Source organism: Amphiprion ocellaris, chromosome 16, assembly GCF_022539595.1.
Source record: "Amphiprion ocellaris isolate individual 3 ecotype Okinawa chromosome 16, ASM2253959v1, whole genome shotgun sequence".
NCBI classification, from domain to species: domain Eukaryota; kingdom Metazoa; phylum Chordata; class Actinopteri; family Pomacentridae; genus Amphiprion; species Amphiprion ocellaris.
This window is the reverse complement of record NC_072781.1, coordinates 9,295,602-9,318,156: the sequence shown is the minus strand read 5'-3', so window position 1 is coordinate 9,318,156 and position 22,555 is coordinate 9,295,602. Positions and strand designations below refer to the sequence as shown.

The 22,555-nt window shown below is 42.2% G+C and overlaps 1 protein-coding gene across 4 annotated transcripts in view; it reads left to right on the top strand.

Moving 5' to 3' along the window:
- The first annotated feature begins 759 nt into the window (after positions 1-759).
- dlg5a (discs, large homolog 5a (Drosophila)) overlaps positions 760-22,555 on the top strand; it is a 41,308-nt gene continuing 19,512 nt past the window's right edge. For 2 of the 4 annotated variants that reach the window (XM_023297167.3, XM_035942393.2), the window contains exons 1-14: positions 761-1,498; positions 11,691-11,759; positions 12,923-13,097; positions 13,658-13,801; positions 14,705-14,888; positions 15,821-16,080; positions 16,306-16,618; positions 17,865-18,095; positions 19,325-19,509; positions 19,650-19,775; positions 20,975-21,107; positions 21,263-21,390; positions 21,471-21,646; positions 21,780-21,883. In XM_023297167.3, coding sequence (XP_023152935.1) covers positions 1,195-1,498; positions 11,691-11,759; positions 12,923-13,097; positions 13,658-13,801; positions 14,705-14,888; positions 15,821-16,080; positions 16,306-16,618; positions 17,865-18,095; positions 19,325-19,509; positions 19,650-19,775; positions 20,975-21,107; positions 21,263-21,390; positions 21,471-21,646; positions 21,780-21,883 — 2,532 coding nt within the window. In that variant the 5' untranslated portion in view covers positions 761-1,194. Of the gene's footprint in view, positions 1,499-11,690; positions 11,760-12,922; positions 13,098-13,657; positions 13,802-14,704; positions 14,889-15,820; positions 16,081-16,305; positions 16,619-17,864; positions 18,096-19,324; positions 19,510-19,649; positions 19,776-20,974; positions 21,108-21,262; positions 21,391-21,470; positions 21,647-21,779; positions 21,884-22,555 lie in introns of all 4 variants that reach the window. The other 2 variants (XM_035942394.2, XM_035942395.2) reach the window with 2 other exon arrangements.

Below are 22,555 nucleotides of genomic sequence, written 5' to 3'. Positions count from 1 at the left end.
TTTTAGTTCCGTGTTAATAAAGCACTTAAAGCTTTAAGTATGGCTAAATGCTTTTTTCAGAATTAAATATATCACCCCTTAGGTGGTAGTGGCCCCAAGTTCAGTAAAGTTGGAAAGATATTCACAGATTCGGACTTCCAGCATCAATAACTCATTAGATATAGGTTGTCAAAACATAAACGGTGCCTCTTTCCCATTGTTGCAAGGCAGACAATGTGCTACAAGCCCAGTTTTATCAAAAGTAGCTGTCTTTCAAGCTACAGGAATAACATTGGTGTCTATGGAGTGAACAGGGTCCGTCTGCAATTTGCAAAACCACTGCAACAGTAAAGAGAGACAAATATTCAGTAACTTCACTCTTATACATTGTAGTGTCACTAAAATCACTGCAGCCTTCAACTGGCTCCTGTTGACAAAGTGTTTAAACAGAAATGTAAATGCTGTAATTTGATTCTTTTAATGAACCATGTAACTTGAATGGATGTGATGCTGGTGTGACCACAGTGCACACGTCTGATGTTGCTCACAGTGGTCCAAGGGACGCTCAGGGAGTTTGTGTGTTTGCTAAGACTCATGAAAAATTAGAGGGAACATTGGTTGTCTCCATTCTCATTTTTTCCACCTGGGATTTTCGACGTACTACGGCCTGATGTGTACGCCCATTGAAGAAATGGGCGTGTTTTTCGCAAATTCCCGCCCCGTTTTACCTTATATGGCCATTGAACGGCCCATTGATTGACAGCGGGCAGCAGCTGCTGAGTTGCTCAGACATGGCGGAGGATACAGTGTAACTGAGGATCAGCGGCGGAGTTACGTGAGTTTTCCCAGCAGTTGAGTCGGCGAAGGGCGCATGAAATGATACATAAGAAGAGGAAAATGTGTTCGGCTACAGCGTACTCTGAAGGGAAGCAGAAAACGACCTGAACTGCTACACGTTAGTAAGATGGAAAAATGTATCGCTGTTTAGTGCAGTCAACAGCCTTGGGCAACAAATATGGCTTCTTGTGCCTTTTTCAATATGCTATAAAAATTGATCTCCCGTGCAAGCTAATGCCACGGTGGCTCCGGCGAACTTCTGCAAGCCGCGATAAGTTGAGTTCAATAATCGCTCGGTACTTTTGATCGGTAAGGATATTACATCCACTTGGCCGTCTGTGGGTTAGCTGGGAAGCTACGGAACTACAGCGGATAGCAATGGAGCCAAAGCACAAAGAGTTGCTAGACCAGTGCCACCAGAACTTATTGGAGTCCATAACGGATGCGGACCGAGTGATCGAGCTGCTGATCGTTTCCGGTACCTTGAGTCAACTCGATAGGTTCGAACTGGACCAGAACTGTTCGTCCAGCGCCGAGAAAGTCGACCACCTTTTGAAGATGCTGATGAACAAGGAGAGCGACCATTTCCTCGACCTGTGTGTGGCCCTGGAGAAGGCATACCCTGACCTGTACGCTGCCCTGTTCAGCAACAACGGCGGGGGACCTGTGGACCACTCCACCGGTAAGAGCTGAGACTCCCACTAGCCTCACTAGTAAACAGGCTTTCACTGGAAGCTAAAAAACACGAGTGGACCAGCCACTGCAGCCGTAACCATGAGTGCAATCTGGGTGGTCTGACGCAAGATTGTGGATGGCTACACAACAGTAATGCTGGGAGGTTGTTGTACTATCAGCCAATAACTACTGTGTAAAATGATTGTGAAGGTTGCAAGGGCATGCACAGTGTCCCCTACAACACTGACAGACATCTGCACCAGCCTTTACCCATGTGTTCACTGTGGCCTGCAGGTCTAATGCACAATTTGTGATTCATCCAGCCAAGGACTTTTTTGTCATTAGCCATCCTGCCCTCCTCCAGTCACTGCAATACCAAGATCCATGGTGTAGAGTTAGCTTGGTCAGTTGTGGTGTATTTGTGACTTGTGCATTATCCGCCACCAACTCTCATTTGTTATCAGTGGCATGATATGGTTATGCTACATTAGGTAGCCGGAGTTGTTTCCATGACAACCACTGACATGTTGGTCCATATGCATGCGTGCAGCCTGCCCATGCATGCTCACACGCCTAAAGCAGGGTGCAGATCAGTTCACCTTTTCCATTCGGAGAGAAACCCATCCATGCTGGTGCCTTTCAATAACAGAGTTGATTTTTTTTTGTTGTTTTTTTTTCAGTGTTGCCTTAATGCTACATTTTTCATTACAGTTTATTCATTGTAGCCACTTGATTTGCACTCACTGCAGCTGCCTCCACCTCAGCGTTTTTTTCGTTGTTGTTGCACGGAGACAAAGGGCAGCCAAGTGTAAAATCCTTGTCTAGTTTTGCCTGTTTTGCTTTGTATGAATGACTGAAGCCAGTAGCTTACTCACAACCAGCATCATGCCCTGAGGGCCTGAATGCAGGATGAGCCTTGAGATCCCAAAGTGGGGAGAGAGAGATGCAGAGTAATGCTTCTGTTTGGCATATTTTATATATTAAAACAGCCGTGCGGGGCTGTGTTGCAGATCATCTTGACGTGGCTTTATTTCAGCTTTAAGTGCGTGTTTTACTACTGCCAAGTTGCAGCATGCCTCAGTCTACTACCAGCGAGTAGACCTTAGCAGGTAATGCTGAGTTGGTGCCTTGCTGCTCTGCTGACTAGATCACTAATGCTTCCTTAAGCTTTATTACTTCCTTGTATTGAGTGTTGCTCCTGCAGAATAACACTCATCCTGATATACTCTGACACTCATTCACCATTGTTTACCTGTGAGTTGCTACAGAATTGGTCCCTCTGTTAGTCCCTCAACTTTAGCAATGCCGATTTGGGCTTTTCTTAACACACCTTTATAGACTGTGGCACTGGGCCTCAGAGTTGACCTGGCCTGTATTAGGACAGAGTGAGCACAAGTAGTGAGTCTGGCTTGTCAGCCTGTGGTTATTCAACAGAGGATTAGGCCCTGCTCTCCTCTCTCTGGTGTAAACTCTCTCTGTGAGACACGCTTTATCATGCCTCTACAGTCCTCTGTATTAGCTGCCACGCTTTTGACTCCCTGTGTTTTCCACTCAAGTGTTGTGGTTTCTTTAATGTGCTTTTTTTTTATTATCTTTAATATAGCGATTCGGGTGATGCGATTACCACGTTTTAACCACACTTGCGAGCGACTGAAGACAAGCCGCTCACGGAGTACCTTCAGGCAAAGAAGCTGGTAGAAACAGCACGCAGGGATGAAATTATCAGAGCGGCGGTGTGTCTGTGAACAACACAGGGTGTGTGAGGAGAGGGAATATGAGTGCGATGAGTCTTGCTGATAGCAACCTGCTCTCAACTTGTCGTCCTCTCAAGCTGCCTGCCTGCTCTTGTTCTCAGATGAGCCTCCGATGCCAGCTGAGCCTCCGTACATGCACACGTATGAAATCAACTGAGCTCCAAAGAAACATCCTCACCCCAAAGGAAACACATGCAGATGCACACATAAGCGTTCAATTGTTGAAAGCAGGGGCTCTGTAAATTATTAGTGTTTCGCTGGCAAACTGCAGCACATTTGCTTTAGAGAACATACAAACAAATCATTCATTATTTAGCCTGTTTTGTGCGTCTGTGTACTGGGGGACTGTGGCGCACCCTTTTAACAAAATTTCTAAGTCTGATTAGACTGCAGAGCAGAGATTCACTCAGAATATTGAGTGTCACTGACATTTTAGCCCTGTTATGTTGCAAAGAGAGAGAGAGTGTTCGCAAATGGAATAGATCTAATGTCATAAATACAAGAAATGGTAGTCGAGCTGATCTCATACCCTGGATTGTGTGCTCATCTTGCACTACACGAACAGTATTGTACCTAAAGAATAGAATAGTAGAAGAGATGTACCTGCACCCCCCGCTCTTTTCAGATTCAAGAGTCCGTGACAGTGATTTAAACACACTCCGAGAGGAGCGCAACACAATTCTCCCTGACAGCATGCAACGTCCACAATCTCCTTCTTCTGCTGTCTGTTTGCTTTCGTTTTCTCCCTGTCTTGGTTTCTTGTTTTCGTGCTTTATTGTCCTTTTCTCTGACTCGCCATCTATTCCCTTTAACTATTCATTTTCTTTTCTGTGACTCATTATATTTCTGCCCCCCTCCCAACCGAGTGGTTTCATTTCACCGCACACTTAAATAGTGGGACACGCCACAGAGATAGAGGAGGGTGATAGAAAGAGGGAGCAAGAGAGAGGGAGACAACAGGCCTTTTGTTGAGAAGTTGAGCAGGCCCAAAGTGCCCAGTCAGCAGCTTGCTCTGTGTACAGCAGCCCAGGACATAGGCCAGTGTTTTTGTGTTATTGGAGGGGGTGCTCTCCTCTCTGTCAACGAGTTTCTGTCCCACTCCATAAAGCACAAGGGACAGGCAGAATGAGTTATGACCCTGACGCTCTTGTCACGACCACTGCCCTTAAATATCTCCCATGGGCTCAACCTGGCCTAGCTTTCTTCGGTTTTCTCTGTCCGTGTCCGTGTCTGTCCATCAGTCAGTGACGCAACGCTGTCAGTCACCTTATCACCCCATTCTCTGTCCGCTCACCACTCTTTGTACCTCAGTTTGACTCCCTTCTGCTTCGTTCTCAGCGTGCAAGAGGAAGCCATCGGTCCACCTGCTGCTCGACAGTGTTTGTGGTTCAGGGTGATGGATCGCATTTGGAGAGATTCCACATATATATTTATGAGTTATCAGTGTGAGTTTTATTACACTGCTGTATCTCTCTAAACCAGCAGTGCGGGCTTCAGATGGAATAGCTGCCACGATGCTAGATGCTATGATTTTAAGTCAGCTGATACTATGCCGTAGACTTTTGCCATACTATCATGGATCGATTAGTCCATTAATCAAGCGGTGGAAAACTCGTCAACAGTAATTTTGAAATTCAGTTCATCATTTGAAGTTTTCCTCAAACAAAAGTCTCAAATCCTAAAACTCCGAATCATTGCAGAATCTATACCCTTGATTATAGGACTGTTTATCTGACAAAACAATTTGAATAAGTGCCGTCTGGGAATGTACAGAATATTTCTTGATGTTAAATTTCTATTTGAATTATTGAAAAAATAAAGTAAATAAATCAATACTAAAATCCTTAGTTCGACCCTTTGCTGAGCTGTAATTATCAGTCTTAATGGTATAGGGTTTCGTGTTCATATTGTTGCTTAATACATCCATAAAGGCCAGAGATGCACGGTAATGAGAGGCCTCACTGCTTCCACTGGGTCTTTAGTTTTGTTGTTCCCGTGTAATTCTATTGTTCTCTAACAGAGAATGTTGTTAGTGTAAAATTTGTATATTTTTTCGCTTTCGCTAGCATTAATATCTGATGGCAGGCTTACCTACACACTGAATGTGAGAACCACAGCCAGGAGGCTCAACTGTGGAACAGGACTTCATTACCATTTTACACATGTTCCTCCATTTCCTAATTACCCCACAAGGTAGAGGAAATGCCAGCATCTAAATGTTTACCAGCACTATGAAGTCATGGAAATAAACAGCTCCTCTCCTCGTGTTACCATCCCTACCTCCACAAGACTCGTTGTTTTTCAACACAGTTTGTTTTGCTGTGTTTTCTTTCTGTTTATCTTTGTACTCCTCTTGTTCCAGCTTTCTCTCCATCAATTTGCCTTTTCTCTCCATCCCTTTTAGATCTCTGGCATATCACCTGCAGCAATTTGTCTTTCAGTCTCTGGCACTTAACCCCAGGTCAAATCTGACCTGCAGTCACCAACAAATAATGGTGGTGATTACTGCACGCAAGGCTTCGTCTTTTTTTAGATCCGAAACAAGGACAAGGGATGACACATAACAATAGAGGGGGAGCTGTTTTTTTCAAAATCATAAGTACAAGCAGATGGGTTTTAATATCAATGGAATGTACTGAAGCCAAACCACGACTGTGGGGGCTGCATGGATCCACAGATGGAATATAATTTTCGATGACTGTTTTCTGTCTGCAAGGTCATCTTCTGAATGCACATGTCAGGGAATGTTGAGAAAACATTGATGCCTTTATAATGGATGCATGCTTTACTGAAGAAAACATTTATTTACATTTGAAGGGTTGGAATCATTAGATGTGTCTTTAAGCTTAAATATAATGGTTGTGAACCGTACAAAAGGCTTACCTGCCACATCTACAGTGTTAGGTCTAACTGATGAGTGCGTGCACTTTTCTTCCACACTAAATTCCTCTCTCTGGTGACCTTTAAGAAATTATAGTGCGGTGTAATCACTGAATTATCTTAACACACGATGAAAATGGCTTCTGAATCAACACGGGCTCCTCTGTGATTAAATGTGAGAGAATGTCACAAAGATTGCTGAAATTCCTGCAGTGGGTTTTAGTCCTCACAGACAGGCTTTTTTGGAAGTTTCTTTGGCTCACATTTGTGCTGCCTGCAGTATATAACAGCACATTTAGAGGACGTGTTGCAGACATCTTTCACCTTTTTGTTTTTGACCCAACCCCTGGCACAGGCAAGCTGTTCAAAAGCAAATTATGTCTCATTTATGCTGAGCTAAGGCTCTTTGCAGAGAGAAACCCCATTATAGCTTGCTGATAATAGGCCGGGCTGGATGGCACTGAGGGACTTTTTTTGGACTCTGGTGCTGCTCAACAATTCTGACAGGTCTGCTGGGTTGAAGGCTCTTTTTTTTTCTACTCGTTATTTTTTATCTAATGTCCTAGATTGTTTGCATAGATCCAAAATCACTGTTCATGCGAGGTAGATGGTCTTGCGTTTCAGTCAACGGTATTTTGAGACACGCCACAGGGCAGACTTGGGCCTGTGAGTGAAAAAGGTGGGTGGGTTTGACCATGCTGAGATGAACATGGAGCTGTGAGTCAGGCGATGTGCGTGCGGTGGAGTAATCCTGGCTTATGGAGTCATCATGTTAGATGTCTTCATGTTTATGCGTAGTGTAGACTCCTTAAATCAGATGATCAATCCTTTACTCTGGCAGTACGGCTCAACTGGCTCAATGCCCGGAATCTTGGCCTGTGGTGTCACTACCTCCCCAGAAGTTAGACCCACTACCCGGGTTACTGAAAGTCCCAGAGTACAGGGAATTTAAACCTTGAACAGATTTTGAATGATGTGTAGGATACGATGCATGTGATTGTCCTTTGAGCAGAAATTATAGTAGCAATAATACTGACCTTGTTTAAAGTACACTGTTATATCAAGCTTCTAGAACAATGCCACGATTTGCACAAACTAGGAATCGGCCTGGCTGATTATTGTGGTTGATATTTGTCATTTTTCCAATTGTCCGTATCTGTGTTTTTATTGAGCAATTATTGATAAATTAATTACCCTACTTCAGGTCTCAGGACTCTGTTGTCTCAGAAATGTCTCGCAAGCAGAGACTACAAAAACTGAACAACAGCCACAAACCAGGAACTTAGCTTCTTGCACAGTGGCTAAGGCTATGCTAACGTCGAGCGGCTAAGTTAGAAGGCAGCCACATATTAAGCTAAAACAGTTTGGAAGACAGTAATTAACAACGCTTTCAGATATGGACTTTAATGGACAATAAAAGCGAAAGATTAAGAAAACACAAAAGAACAGCAGACGTAACTGCAGGAGACGAACTGATCAATCCCAGTTGATCCCACATAAGCAGAGTGGGGCATTTTAGTGGAATCACTCCTATTTCTAGTTTACATATTCAATTATAGTCACCTTTTTAATGAAGAAGCCAAGTTATGACAGGTTCACATTCTGTTACAACATTGTGTTTAATATATATTGTGAACATTCTTATGTATATTCTTGTTCACTAATAATCGGCATCGGTATTGGCCCTCAAAACCCCACATCGGTCGACCCCTAGTACAAACTTTAAGACTTGGTTTGTCTATGAATATCTCCATATTTATGATAGTAATAGGTTCATGTTACCTTAATCGAAAATCAGCTACAGAAGGTTACATACACAGCTTTTAGGTTAAAAATGGCTGAGCAGGAACACTCGGACTGGATTTTTGCACGGTTTCTAAGAATATCCAGAGTTAACGAATAGAACCAGTAATAAGATAGAGTTGGTGGGATCGGTACATGTCTAATTTAAACTGTATCATTCAGAGCCACGGCCAGGATTTCAAGGTCTGGGATGCAAGTGTGAAAGATTCTCTCTGCTGTCTGCCTTAATGCTGACATCCTTCAGCCTTAATTAACCATCCAGTAAAATGAATGGCTAGTTTTCAACCTTATTATCACTGTTGCGCTTCGGAATTTTATCGGCTCAGAAGCTGAGGTCGCAAAAGGAGAAAGAGCAGGAAGACTATTTTGACTCTGCTACCCTCTCGGTGTGTGACTTTGTTTAAAATCACCGTTGCTCGCTGACAGTGAGAAGAACTGACAGCAGGCTAATAAAGAATAGCACACAGTATTATTTTTAGCATGCTAATGCGGCTCCTTTATCAAGTGGCCCCAAAAATTTAGTCCCTGGTGGTGCTTGGAACAGAACACATGCCTGCTTCAACAACCAATGCCAAGGTTTGTCAACATGGTCTGATAGAGAGAATTTTGAGAAGCGAGAGATCCAATCCGATGACGATAATATGTGTTTTATGTTTTGGGAGATACTCTCATTGTCAGATAGGGGATTTTCTGGAATTGATGAATAATTTAGTCTCACCCGATGGTGGAAGCCAGACTTTGCATCTTTCTTTGATAAGGCTCTCCTCTTCCAGCCCCTCAACTCTTATGCTCTTCTTTTTTTTTTTTCAACACGCTGCAGAACTTATTATTCCTCTCATCCAGTTTCACCATGGCAACGTGTGTCATCCCGCTTTATGTGCTGGAGAACATAATCTGGTTGTCTGAAGCAACTTTTGGAAGCTGAGCACATGGCTTGAGTGTGAAGGAGAGCAGACGGGAAGAGTGGTGAAAAGAGGAGTGGGGGAAGTGGAACCCCATAGGTAGGGCGAGTCCTCCCCTGACCTATTTAGATCACATCCTTTGTGACTGTTACCTCAGGCCCTCCACTGAAATGTTTCCCACCGTTAGTCTATCACTCGATTGAAGCTAATAGCAGATGTGATGAAACCTGCTGTTATGTGCAGCTATTTACAATGAATGTTGGATGCAATTTTTCAGCTCTCATCTGTCCTGCCTTCCTATTTCTGGCAGAGACAGGTGGATTTTCCCCACCGTGGAGTGTTAGATCTATGCTTCCCTAATGGATATCTGTTTTATTGATGCAGCGAACATGTTTTCAAATGATCAACCTCACTGACTGTGGCTGGTGCTAATTGGTATCGATGATTAAGAACCTTATGGAAAAGGCTAATGCCTCTGACCCCATCGAACACTGAATAGCTGGCATGTATAATGCAGTCCAGACTGCAGTTGTTGTTGTGCTTACAGGGTTAACTAATCAGCACATGACTCTCATCTAAAGATGGGGAATTTTTGTGAATGTATTTGTCCTTGTATTCAAAATCAGATTGTGAGATCCTGAGGACTGTGTCAGAACGGCCTTGTTGGTGGGAGTATAGCTGATTGTTGTTTAGTGAGTGCTCTGAGCAACGGATTATTGGGATTTTAATTTACCTGAGTGTTTTTAGTTTCTAAATAACAAAATACAATATTCAAGAGGATGTGTTTTTTATAGATACATTACATTAGATTACATTAGAAAAACTACAGGGGAATGAAATGCAGCTTAAGTCCAGCTGTCTTGGTTTTTAACAGAATTTTAATACATGTTGTGTGTGCCCTAGAAACTCTGCCATCAGGTAGCTCCAAAAAACTACATTTTTAGGCATTTTCAAGCACAAGCCTTCACTTATCCTTTATGGTATTTAAAAAAGATTTATTTAGGTTTAAGCTGGCATATTACCTCTTACTATTAAACCTCGTCAGTCACATTGTGGGTTCAAGAAGTCAGTTGTTGCTTTTGAATGCCACCATGGAAATGAGCATGAGCCTTTTTCATACAGAGCTATGCTGATTGTAGAGAATTAATGCCGTGCAGCCCCACAGTGGTTCTCATCACGTCGGATGGAACAATATGAAATCAAAGCTGTGTGCTCCAAGCACTTCGCAGAGTAAAAGTGTTGAGCATCAGGGAACGTCAGAACAGATTAAAAGCCTTTCCGCCCTGCGCCTCTCTCGCTCTTTCACAGTCTCTCCCCTTACTTCCCTCCCTCTTTGTCTCTCAAACACCCTCCCTCCTTATCTCTTTTGCGACTTAGTTAGGCTATCTCCTTTCATCTGTCCTCCTCTGCTCCATGCCTTCTCCGTGTTTCTCCTCTTGCCCCCCTCGCCTCTCCTCTGTCTGCGGGGCCTAAGATGGAGTGGCTCAGTCGCAAAGAGCTCATAGTTAATTAGGCTTGGCCTTGTCACACATTGAGGGCTGGAGCCAGAGCTGTAGCGAAAGCCAGTGGGGAGGCAAGGACAGAGATGGAGGTCTACAACAGTTGGCGTCAATCTATTGGTTGCCGCTGACAAAGCCGGCTACCATTCCCCTGCTCTCTTAAACCCTGTGTGTGTTTGGCATTCATTTATCACATTATGTTTGTATCATCTGTGCCTCACTGTTCTTTTAGGCAGACGAAAGAATGATTGGCTGATAGAAAGAAGCTAATTATTTTTGTATGTCCTTATTTATTTTTTTTTGCAAATATTTCTAATAAATATAGATTAGTCTGGAGGAGAGCCCTGGTGGCCAAAATTTGAAAGCACATGCCACATACCTGCAACATCATTGGTTCAATTCCATCGACGAACTGTGTTGCATGTTAATCCCCTCTCATTCTTCCTATATTTACTGTCCGCTTCTTTGCCTTCAACTGTCCAATAAACGCAATATATTCAACATCATAAAACACAGTCTGCAGTGTGAGCACCATGAGGTTGGGCCATTTATTGATTTTAAACAGTTATAAATCAATAGCTCATTTGTGTCTTTTGCTGAATTTTTTTTCAGTTTTTATGCAAAAATACTTCTATGAAGTAAAGTGTGGCGATCAGTGTCTTTCTGCAGAATCCAATAAACCAGCTTGTTTCAACCTATCATCTCCTTTCAGAAAATACAGACATTAGCTGAAAATCATTTTAAAATGTACAGTGCAATATATGATGCATTTTATAATAAGCCAAAGTCTGAGATATGTTCTTAAAAAAAACTGGCTTGTGTTGGCAACCGTGTTTACTTTGCCCGTAGGAGCAGAGACTCTGTAGCATAATGGGGATCTGCATAGTCTCTCCTATGGATTGTGGTAGCCCGTGTGAAATATCCCCCAGCTTAACGGTGTATACGGCTATTCAGATAGAGAATCATTTTCTTTCTGTCTCTCTCTTCCCCTTTCTCCCTCTCTCTCTCTATGTGCTTGACATAAAAAGAGAAAATCCCATTTCAGCCGTGACATTCTGCCTGTGTAGCAGAAACATACAGGGACTATACATCAAAGCAAGGCAGAGTGCACAGAGAGGGAAGGGAGGTTTAATGACGACAGCGGTCTGGAGTGATAATATAGAGCTGCTAAGAAGGAGTGTTGAAGTTATTATTCCAAGTATAAACCCTGCATCTAATTTGTCATACAACTGTGCAGGGAATATGGAGCCGACTGTGTAATATTCATTTCTTTCCATGTTGTAATGACAATTAATTCAAGCATGTGTATCAGCGCTGCATGTCTGAATGTATCTCCTCTCTTGGCCTTTGTCTCTTGGCAGGTTCCACATACAGTGTTCTCTCCACGATGCCCTCTGACTCAGAAAGCAGCAGCTCCCTCAGCAGCGTTGGTATGTATAATGGCCCACGATGAATCTTAAGATGTGTGTTATGCCAGGTCAGACCAGCTCTATACTATCTCCAGACACACCACAGCAGTGCAGAAGTAAAATCAGCTTTACAGCACTGTGACTTATCATAAGCTGTTTACACTGATATTAGCATAATTCCTGATTGTCTGCTGGGTTGCAGAGTTCACAAAGTCACTGCTTTATTTGTCCTTTAAACCCCACATTGAGGCAAAAACACTCTCTCAATGTCTGCCTCATTCCTTGTGGTAGTTTGCCATGTTTGCCTTTCCCTGGTTTTGACAAAGGTCCAGATGACTCAGCTGTGTTATATAAACCTCCAAAAGGTCCAAACGTTGAGTCAAAGATGAACATAATCCTCAGATTTCCTGCCGTGGGTATTCTTTTGATGAAAACAACCCTGAATGTGATTCTGTAGTGATACCTAATTTTTTATCAGAATTTCACTATTTGGCAAGGACACGGTGAAAGAGGATGACCTTGTTACTTTAGTTGCAAATCCTCCTCTATTATGATCTGTCAAGTGAATTTTAATCCCTGTTCTGACAATTAAATCTAGTACTAGAGAGAGAGAATTTCTAAATATATTTATTTATATATAAATAAAATCAGGATAAAGAAAATTAAATTTCTAGAAAACATTAGTCGGGTATTTCAGTGTGGAGTCATTATTCCTTTAGAGACATTTTTGTGAACTCAAGTGCTTAAATTTAATCAAAGAATCTCTAGAGACCTTGTTTTATACTCCACAGAAAATAGCAGGCGTACAGTTATCAGCACAAGCCTATCTGTTCTTTCTGCTTTTCATTTTCATGTAAGAGATTACAAATGGTGTACTCTTCGAAATCCAGTGCAATTTTCAGCAACTTAGTTGTAAAATGTGATGTGGAAAACCCCTGGCATATTGTATAGGAATTTCAAAACAAGCTGGGACTGCCCCTCACAGCTGGGCTGCACTTTACTGTCCTAATGCTAAAGTTAGTTGCACTCTATAATTTTGAATTAGATTTTCTTTCTCAGCAGAAGATGAATTAAATGGCATTTGGGCCTAATGTATGTTATGCAACTTCTGACTAGTGAGGGAAGCTTTGTATCCAGTGTGTGATGAATAGTCCTAGCCTCTGGTAATGTGCTCACTGTCGCAGGATCGCCTGTTAACGGTGAAGCGTCCTCCCCACCCCCAGCCATCAACGACAACCGGCACACTGGCGACAACCTGGACACCATCTTGTTGCAGCTCCGCCAGGTGACCAGGGAACGGGATGAGCTTCGCAAGCGTCTGGCGTTGGCATCGCCTGGGACCACCTTCGATGACTGCAGGTGCAAATCCTAGCCTTTCTGCCAAGTTGTTGTTGTTATTACTGTTTTTTTTTTACGCTTTTTTATTTCCCTGATATATATGAAAATGTCTCCTGTGTTCTTTTATTTTTTTCCTTTAAATGAAATATGTCAGACCTGAGATTAATGTCTCTCAGTGCAGCAAAGTTTTACTGGTAATGTTTACTCTCTCCAGGTTGTAAAAGTCATTGTGTCTTCAGCTCTGGTTGCCATGTTTTCATCCACTTATTCACTGCTGTCTGGAATAATGTTGACTCTACCTTGCAGAGAGAGGGCACTGACACTGGCTGCTTAATTAAGTTTAATGTGCTCCAGTTACCAGATGTTTCTTCTGCAACAGATGATACAAAGGCTGCTTTGTTTACAACAGTGCATATTTTTTAAAATGCTTAGATTTAGTCAAATATTTCAGTCATATCTTATAAATTCTCATACCAGGGGAAGGTCAGCTCTTAAATCCTCCTGTCTGAGCTGTGTTTGGGCACAATATCATACAAGGCTGTTGAATAAAATGTTGATTCCTTGCTGCCTCTCTCCTTAAGGCCAAATTCCAAAGCCAGTCATGACTATGAGCGTCTGAAAAGTCAGTGCATGAGGGCCATGGCAGATTTGCAGTCTCTCCAGAACCAGCATACCAAAACACTCAAAAGGTGTGAGGAGGCTGTGAAGGAGGCTGACTTCTACCAGTAAGTATTTCTCCTCTTAACTGTCACGCTACCTGTTGTCACTTTCTTGCTGCTTATGAAGAACGCTTTAGTCATTCTGTTATGTAGTGAGTGCAGTACACCTAATTGCTTAGATTTCTAAGTGAACGCAATGGTGAGCGTGTGTGTTTACCCTCATTATTGAAGTGCAAACATTGAACTCGTAGGAGGAATATTCTGTCACCTGCCACCTGCTGCTTTTCAGCGTAAATGATTAAGTTTTATTGCATTGTTTTACCGCAATTGGAACAAATACTGGCATGGAGTTGCAATTAAAGTAATTGAAAGAACATCCCTTGCAGCTACAGCCAGCTTTCACATTTAAAGGGAACTGGCACTACAAAAAAATCTGCCTGCTTTTAAAAGTTTGGAAATCAAGGCATTGATGTTATTGAATCATTCAGCCTTGCAGCTTGTAAGCCGAGGCAAAATTTATAGATCACACAGAAAGATCATAAAGTGTATTCGCTTTTTGAGAGTTTAGCTAGTTAGAACATTTTCAGAGGTTAAAAAGATAAGCTGTCGAATACAGTTGATGACCTGGTTGCATGGATGCTTTGTACGCTTTTGGCTGAAATCAGTTTTGTGAAACATTTACCCCACACCAAATTTAAAAAAAATAGGTAATCTAGCCACATGAGGTTTGTAGGAAGGGAGGGTACCATAAATGGATTTGTTAACTCCCTTCAGAAAGCAGGTGATTGCACTTTAGTAATAAATTTGCAGTCATACATTTCTGGATCATTCATTTCCATCCATAAATGTAATTAGCTCAGAAATGACTTGCATTTTTTCTAGTTTTACATGTTGCATACCTCTCACAGAACTCTCTTTTTCATGTCCATTGAATCTTTTTGTATGCTCATCTGTATTTTCTCTTTCAAGCATGTTGCACAGCCGCGTCTTGGGCGACCAGTCACAGCTGAAGGAGGAGATGGAAACACTCAGGAGGGACAACACCCAACTTGTCCGAGAGCACAACCACCTGAAACAGAACTGCGAGGAGCTCAAACGACTGCACAGCCAAGACCAGAAGGAGTTGGCAGACCTTCGGCTGCAGCAACAGCAGGTACAGCGCACCTCACAGACACACTATTGTGTGGGTGTCTGCTGTATCCGTCCAGATGTTGTGAGATTTACTGACATGGCACAGATGCTAGAGATAAAACATACAAATTCAAGCTGCTTTATCAGAGAGATATTTGTGCCTGTGCCGAAGCATCACACATTTTTAATGACGGTGAGGAGTTTCCACCTCTTTATAATTTGAAATCATACATTTTGTGACATCGAACAATAGTCCCCTTTGTGCTTTATGCAGTGAGTACTTTATTCTGAAACGGTACAAGAGGTTTGTGACCTGTATTGTACTATTGTGGAAGTACTGTCTCACACAGCACCCATGGGGACACTGCAGCGGTTACAATTCACAGGGTAGCAAAGCAGAGGGAAATGCATACAGGGCATTTCTGAAAAGGGCAAACACAGAAGAAAAGGCCTTGGCTTGGGCAAAGGGCACACTGACCCAAACCATGTTGCTACAAGATCAGTGAGCATGTAGTCTGTGCTTTGTAGCTGAGGTCAATACAACCCTCAGGTCATAGCAGCTCTCCTGGGAATCAAGAGGGTTGAAATCAGCAAGACCTGCAGAAGTGAAGGTCTCACAGAGAATGAATAATGCAGTCTGGAGGACACACTGTGTACATAAAACAGTTAATTTTGTTGGCCAGTCATTTACTTTTACTTCAGTGCATAAGTGCAGTTCTATGTAAGTAAGTGTAAGTGTAAGTGTAATGCACTTACACTTACAAAAGCCAATTGTTGGAACTGGATGTTCTTGCCCTCTAAACAGGATCCTGTCTTCACATTAATGCCATCTGCTGTTGAGGTGAGGTACAGCAAGTACAGGCTTAGTTTGATTTCATCTGATGGCATCAACATTTTAAACACTCCTCATATCTTTGTAATGATTTAGAAAATGCCTTTTGTTGCCCTTATCAGGTAATGAGAGAGAAGGGCTCGTCAGAGGTGTTAAACAAACTGTATGACACAGCTATGGACAAGCTGGAGGGCATAAAGAAGGAATATGACGCCCTGAGCAAGCGCTACAGTGAGAAGGTGGCTAACCACAACACAGACCTGAGCCGCCTGGAGCAAGCTGAAGAAGAGAATCGGCGGCTACAGAAACAGATGGATGCTTTGCTCAAACAGCGAGACTCAGCCATGCACTACCAGCAGCAGTACTCTACCTCAATGAGGAGGTAAAGCACCTTTACATGTAGACACAGAGAGCATGACACAAGACTCAGTTATCTTAGTAAGATTTTGGTTTAAGCATCAGCACTGGAGAGAAGGTGATGATCCAACACCCCCAAGCACATATAACAACACCTATTAGCTGTACTCAGGCTGCATCCAGCACAATAGTATTTTATATGACAGCCTTACGAGGTTTGACTCTTAATCGCTAACTGCTTTTCTCTCAGGTTTGATTCAGTGCAGCAAGAGCTGAACAAGTCCTCAGCTCAGAACAAGGAGCTGCAGAGGGAGATGGAGCGGCTGCAGTCGGAGGTGACGCGCTACAAGAACTTGCAACTGAAGTCAGCCAAGGACTGCGAGAAATACAAGGAGGAGAGGGATTCTGTGTTCAACGAGTATCGGCTCATCATGAGTGAGAGGGACCAGGTGATCAAAGAGGTGGACAAGCTGCAGACTGAACTGGAGGCTGCAGAGGCCCGACTGAAAAACACTTCATCAGAGAGGGTGGTGGCCAGCGAAGAGCTGGAGGCACTCAGACAGGTAGAGTGTATATATCTGTTGCAGCTAATATCGGTGAATGTTCAGAGAGGTTGCACTAAAACAATGAGGATTATAGACCATGCCAAACAGAAATTCATGAGATGATAACCAAAATTATTCTCACCAGATCTGACATAATATAGAAATATTAAAATAAATGGTTTGACATACCAGAATATACACTTCTTCACTTCCTTGCCAGTGTCAGAGAAGATCAGTATAAATCTCATGTCTGTACAGGAAATATGCAGACAGTTATTTTCCGCTTAATATAAAACCTGGAAATGGTAAACATCTAGCTTGGGTCAGTCCACAGGTGACAAAATCTCACTACCACCATTATAGCTGGTTTGTTGAGCTATTTCTTGGCCTGGCCCAGTAACTAAGCAACTAGTGGAAAATCAAACTTGATCTTGGCTAAGAAAAAGTCTTGTACAGAACCCCCTATAAAATGATTAATTGTCCTTTTCAAACCAACACAAAAACAACATATGTTAGTGAACTTCACAAGTGCTCCTAGTTGGATTTTGTTAGCTAGAGCCAAAATAGTTTTTTCACAGTGTTTGTATTCTTTGTACTAAGCTAAGCCAACTGATCCCCTGCCACATGATTTAGATACATGAGAATGATAATAATAATAATATAAGTTCACATCTAGCTATATGAAATAAAGAGTGGTCACATATTTCCTAAAACATCGAGGCAATAATTACTTTTCAAAAAATGTTTCTTACATTGCTAATCAAAAGCAGTTTTTCCTTCACACTGCCACCAGGAACTTGATCAAAGAGGAATTTTTGGGTTTCGCCGTTCCATAATCCTATAAAAGTCTTGATCTTTCTATGTAAAGTGCCTGGACGACATGTTATTTATTATATAAAGACATTTTAATTGAATCTTAGACTGTCGTGATTCAGCTGTATTTTCACAATGTCCTCCAAAACCTCTAAATCTGCATCAGTTTGAATGATATCCTCTGTGAGAATATATCTGTTCATGACTTGGACCTAGCATCCACTTGTAACTTGTCCACTCTGTCAGTGGATCAAAGGGCATTTTCACTCAATACACAGCACAAAAATAGTTCAGCCTCCTTTTTGAAGAATATTTCTGAGCCCTCTGGTTGACAGACAGAATACATTTGTAGCTAGTATTGGATCACTCTGCAAATGTTTTTTTATATAACATCAATGACTCAGTGTTGAGATGCCCTCATTCCATTTTGCCTGCCTTTGTTCTGGGACAGGAGTTGAACTCGTCGCTGGTGGACCGTGACAGGGCCATCTGTGAGAGGAATGAACTGCTAGAGAAGTACTGCCACGAGGTGAAGGACAAAGCCGAGGCCCAGAAGGAGCTGAGCCAGGCCTGCAAGGACATCGAGACGGTCCGAGAGGAGAGGGATGTGGCCCGCAAGGAGAGGACAGAGGCCATCATTCAAAGGGATCAGCTGCTCCGAGAGTACTATCAGGCCAGACAAGTAACTACGCTCTGCTCCTTCATAAAATCCCTCCGAGCATCTGCTGACGTCTTTACTATGATGTACTTGTTTGCCTGTCTCATAGCCTGTGAATCAAATTCCTAACTAGGCTAGCCATGCACTCACTAGGCTTATTCCTCAACTCATACATCTTGTGCTTAGCAAAGAGAATATCATGATATGAGTGCATCTAGAGCTGCTGATGTTGTCAATATGAAATTGTAAGTTATCTGAATAGATAGTGACTGCTTCAGTCATTTATTTAGTTAGGGATTTGACTCACACAATCATTCTGAACATGGAGATTAGGAACACATATTGGTGAGGCAGAAGCATTTGTCACCACACAGTAAACTTGTGATCATAACACAGCATCTCAGTTTATCACTTTTAATGTTCACCTCAGTAAGCAGTAAGACTTTTTGAATTAGGATTGCAATCCTTCTACTCCTTGATGTAACGCCATGAATGTATTAGGGAGAACTGAACACCCGACTCAAATACGGTGGGATCTCACTTGAATGAAAATTGCCTGGTGCATGACGTAAAGAAAGATGATTCCAGGTTTGCTCTCTCATTGTGTGACCCACTGCACTTTAACTTTAGTGTTCCCCCCTCTGGCCCTGCCTACGTGTTCCCACTTGGCCGTGGACTTTACACTGGGATGACATCACTCAAATATAACTCACCTTTTAAATCTCTGTGAAGCTTTTACGCATACAAAATCTCCATGGATTTAAAAACAAGAACAGCTACAGACACTACACAATCTGAAATTGCACAAAACTGATAGATTTGTGTTGATGTTCAATTTTTTTTATACTTTCTGATTCTCCCATTGGCCACTCGAAAAAATATATCAAGACTGAGTGGCAGCTCTGTATCCAGCTCTCTTACTACATCTATGCATAACAGGTCTTAGATTTGGCAGTATAAAGACAAAGGTGGATGCAAAAGCACCTTTGTTGTCCCTTTAAAATGCCCTGTTAACAGTCCTTTTGTAGATCATGTATACATAACTGTTAACGACCTTAAAAATTTGCTTTTGTTAGTTTGAAAGTCACACATCTGTATACATTTTCTGCCTTTAGTGTTTCAGTGAAGTCTTTTTTTTCTCCCATGCAAATACTCTAAATAGGATATTACAACAAATGGAAATGCAGCATGCTGTGTTTTTTTTTTTTTTTTTTTTTTAATTAATCTTGCTCATGTACACTCAATGTTCTTAGAAACAAGACTCCGCCACCCTGGACATGGAACGAGCCAACAAGGAGATTGAGATGCTGAGGAAACAATATGAGGCCATGTCCCAGGAACTGAAGGAGGCCACGCAGGAGGCTGAGGTGGCCAAATGTCGAAGGGACTGGGCCTTCCAAGAGAGGGACAAAATAGTGGCGGAGAGGGAAAGCATAAGGTCAGTCTGTGGATGGCTTTTGTAAAGACTCCTGATAGAGTTGTGTTCAATTCTGTGAATCTGAGAGTATGTGCTATTTACAATACACTCCAGCATGTGTTCTCACGTTATCTCTCCATCTCTGTTCTCTCCTTCTTCAGGACTCTGTGTGATAACCTGCGGCGAGAAAGGGACCGGGCGGTCAGCGATCTGGCTGATGCCCTGCGTAATTTAGACGACATGAGGAAACAGAAGAACGATACATTGCGAGAGCTCAAAGAACTAAAGTGAGTCTTCACTGATGATTTTAGATATTATAGGGAAGGCTCATATAAGTAGGCTGCCCGATGGCCACTTGGTTAATTTATGAAGGCAAAATACCCAAAAAAAAAGACTCATTAACAATCCATGAAAAATTCTACTGCATTTGAACAACCACAGAACAAAATTGCCTCTACTCAGCCTTTTGTGTTGTACTGTCTTTGTGTTTGTAAGCATTTGCACTCAGTGTGTGGCAGGACATAAGCTGTGATCCTTTGCCTTTAGAGGCATCATTTAGCTCTGTTGTTTTTCTGGCAACATTTCCAAACGCCCAGATTAAAGTGTAATCCCGGAAAGCGTCAGTGTTTTGAGCACACATACACATTTTCTCTCTCACTGTGTCTAACACACTGCATAAGAATGTGTTGAAATTGTATGTAAAAGCTCCCTCTGCTGGCTGAAGTGTATATGACAACCATTTTTGAGTTAGGACAACGTATGGAGGGTTTGAGTTAGATTTCAAGGCCAAGGGATGGATTCTCAGGGACAGTGAGCTCTGTTTTTTCTTATATTAACTTGAACCTAACATTATCTAACTGTAATTGGTTGGTTTTTATGATGCACCACCTATCTCCAATCATAGTCTGAACCAGTTTCTCTGCCCATTATAAAGTTTTGAAATCTATTATCTCCCCTATATGCATTATACTGTGACTCTGTGACTTTTCCTCCTCTATCCTCTTTAAAGAACAATGTACAATTGGGGTTTTAATGTCACAGCTTCCTTCTGGGCATGCCTCACTAGGACACCATATATCTTACTGACATTGGGGCATTGTGTGCAATCTACTTTTAGTTTTCTTCTGAGTAAATATAAATTTGATTCCCTAAACCCCAAAACAGAAAGTGTTGGAGTATGAGACAGGGCACCAGAAATGCTCTGTACCAAGCTTAGAGCAAAATTCCATATTAGAAGAAAATTAAAATGTGTGCTTTTTATAAATTCACCTTTTGGCATGTAGATGCAAATCCTTCTTAATCTCGGCTGTTTTCTCCAACCATAATGATATGAACTGTAATTTTAGTACAAACAGAAGAAATGTTTGACTTTGGTTTGAAAATGCTTTTCCAGTCTACAGACTGGTTGGGTGTGATTCTGCTGTCTCTGGTCATCTGTGCTAAAGTGTCTGACCTTTGACTGTGTGTCATGTCTTCCTTTGTTAAGGGAGAAGATGGAGAGCCAGCTGGAGAAGGAGGCCCGGTTCTGTCAGCTAATGGCCCATAGCTCTCACGACTCCGCCATCGACACAGACTCCTTGGAGTGGGAGACAGAGGTTGTGGAGTTTGAGAAAGACAGGGTAAGAGCAGTGCTCAGCTCTTATTACCGAGAGTGATTCGCTGACATGCTACTCTCCTGAGACCCAGTAGAGCTCAAAGGGCTGCCAGTACATGATGATATTGAAATAAGATTTCCAAAATGACTTGACTGACATTTATATTCTCGCTGTTACAGGATGACATGGATTTGAAGGCACTTGGGTTTGATATCGCTGAAGGGGTAAATGATCCATATTTACCAGGAGATTGTGGAATATTTGTTACAAGGGTGGACAAAGGAAGTATCGCAGATGGAAGATTAAGGTATGAGCTGCTTCAAGATGCTATGTCTTTGCACCAAAATGCATTAGATTCCTCACCATTCCTTCCTTTGATGTTTCCAGAGTGAATGATTGGTTGTTGAAGATTAATGACATCGACTTAACCAACAAGGACAGGAAGCAAGTGGTGAAGGCTGTCCTTAATGGTGGAGGATTGATCAACATGGTGGTACGAAGAAGGAAGTCTCTGGGAGGAAGGCTGGTCACTCCTGTTCACATCAACCTCGTGGGACACAAAGGTATCACTTAGCTTGCTTATGAATAGATTTAAACATTTGTCTTTTAGTCATTGCTGTGCATTGTCACTGTTTAGACCTCTCTGTTATTTTATGTTTTCTAATATATCACCCCATTTTCTCATCTGTACCTCAGACAGTGGCATCGGTCTGGAAAGCGGAGTGTTTGTCACTGCCGTTGTCCAGGGAAGTCCGGCAGCCAGGGAGGGTTCTCTCACAGTTGGAGACAGACTGATCGCTGTGAGTTATTGTCAGCTTCTATAAAATCCTCTATTTTTTTAATACTCCCTCCCTCCACATCGCAACTCACGCAGGTTCCCTCGACTTTCTAATCCAGACCTTGATCCATTCCAGTATCCGCACTCCAAACCCAGATAAGGTGGGATTTGGTTGAGTATGTGACGTGGAAGAAGGAAGTCTACTCATTTTGATTAAATCCTTAAAAACCTGGAGCTCTAGAGGGCCAAGTGCAGCTGTCTCCGGACACAGAACTGCAGTATACTCACACTGGGATATGGAATTATGAATCTTTATTTTCTTTTAAAGGTGGAGAAGTGACCTTATCTTTAATGCTAATCTGCCAGCAGCAGGAGAAGTCTTAATTCCCCTGTTAGTTTAAACTTAAGCGTGAAACCTGTAAATTACCTTTAAATCCTAGAGAAGATGGAGATCTTTTTAGCAGCACAGCAGTCTCCTCCATGTCACCAAACAGTAGCTTTGTTGCAAACAGTTAGTGATAAGTACATAGAATGCATGAGAGGATCTTAATAACCGAAGTGTGTCTTGTTTTATCTAGCCCTTCTGCCTAGTAATCACATTTTTGTGACAGATTATATATGGCTTATTAAATGCTTAACTGTCATTTCTTTTCCCTGCTTGATAAATATATCAGACTTACTTTAGGTTAAAGCA